We start from the raw sequence: 1626 nt of genomic DNA on the forward strand, positions 1-1626 counted from the left end.
GTTTTTATGTATCTATCATTCATCCAATTTATATATTATTGATTCTCTAATCTGTTCCAAATGTAGTTTGCAATGCCAGAAATAATCTTAAATATTTCATAGTAGGTTTTTAATCACTTAAAGAAAATGACAAGAGACAAAGGGTAGGAGGAGAAAACAATGATGCTTACTCTGATCAAGTTGAGATTCTGAGCATATTAAGACTCCTGTGGCTTTGGATATTTAGAACATTATGTGATTGTGAAGTAGTAAATATATTGATCATGATGAAGAATAATTCTGTGCTATATGTATTTATTTCATGTGTTACTTCTGAAAACCCTCTGATGTTATTATTTTGTTCATTGTACAGATGAGTTAACTAAGACTTCCACATTTACCTCCATCCAGTTTGAATTATTATTTCCAACTATTTGCTGTTAGCATTCCAGAAAGCCTTCTTAACCCATATTTTTTTCATGGCATTCTTTACTTCTGCATTTCTCAGTGTGTAAATCATGGGGTTTAGCATGGGAGTGATAATGGTGTAAAACACAGCCACCATCTTATCCTCTGTAAATGTAACATCAGGGCGCATGTATGTGAAAGTACAGGGACCAAAAAAGATGATGACCACCGCAATGTGGGCCCCACAGGTGGACAGAGCTTTGCGTCTTCCTTCTGCCGACTGCTTTCTCAGAGACACCAGAATGGCAGTATAGGAGATGAGCAAGATCACAAAGCTCCCCAGGGTGACGGTACCACTGTTGGCTGTCACAACACCACCAATAACATGTGTGTCTGTGCAGGCAAGTTTGAGCACAGGGCGGACATCACAGAAGTAGTGATCAATCTCATTGGGCCCACAGAATGGTAGCTGAACTACTAGGGACACAGGGATGACAGTGTGTATGAACCCACCTACCCAGGTCCCTAGCAACATTTTATGGCACTTCTCCCGGTCCATGATGGTCATATAGTGCAGGGGTTTGCAGATGGCCACATAACGATCATAGGCCATTACTATAAGGATAAAAATTTCAGTGCTTCCAAAAAAATGTACCCCAAAGAGTTGCAATATGCACCCTTCATACGAGATAGTTTTGTTCTTTGCTAACAGGTCAACAATCGTCTTGGGTGCTGTGGCCGAAGAGAAACAAATATCCACAAAAGACAAGGAGTTGAGGAAGAAATACATGGGAGACTTCAGAAGGTTCCCCATGAAAATGGTCAGCATGATGAGGAGGTTTCCCAGAAGAATAACTGTGTAAAAGAATAAGAACACCACAAAGCAGACTCCTTCAATCTCTGGATTTTGAGAAAGTCCCCAGAAAATAAATTCGGTTACATTGTTTATTTTTTCCATGTAATGAATCAAGTAGGCCAAGTTACCAAAGGAGTTAAATTATCTGAAAGAAATACATCAGAAAGACTATTAGCATTTTTTTTTTCTAATTCAGGTTAAATTAATAATCACAGTTAAAAATGGAAAAATGGTACTGACTGTAGATTGACATGAATAATTACAGAAATTTTAGTGTTTCCATTCTTATCATTTACCTCAATAATATATCTGATTTATTCACTGCAGAAGGGGAAGCAGAGAACAGAAAGACAAAGCAAACCCCTGAAGTAACACATCTAACC

At 38.1% G+C, this 1626-nt stretch overlaps 1 protein-coding gene across 1 annotated transcript; it reads right to left on the bottom strand.

Moving 5' to 3' along the window:
- Nucleotides 1–409: 409 nt before the first annotated feature.
- LOC306639020 (olfactory receptor 4S2-like) lies at nucleotides 410–1345 on the bottom strand (the record flags this gene model as incomplete). The annotated part of the gene is made up of 1 exon (XM_079102463.1): nucleotides 410–1345. One exon carries the CDS (start codon nucleotides 1343–1345, stop codon nucleotides 410–412), a length of 936 nt encoding a protein of 311 aa, XP_078958589.1.
- Nucleotides 1346–1626: the final 281 nt, after the last annotated feature.

Source organism: Sciurus vulgaris, assembly GCF_902686455.1.
Source record: "Sciurus vulgaris genome assembly, chromosome: 11".
NCBI lineage: Eukaryota > Metazoa > Chordata > Mammalia > Rodentia > Sciuridae > Sciurus > Sciurus vulgaris.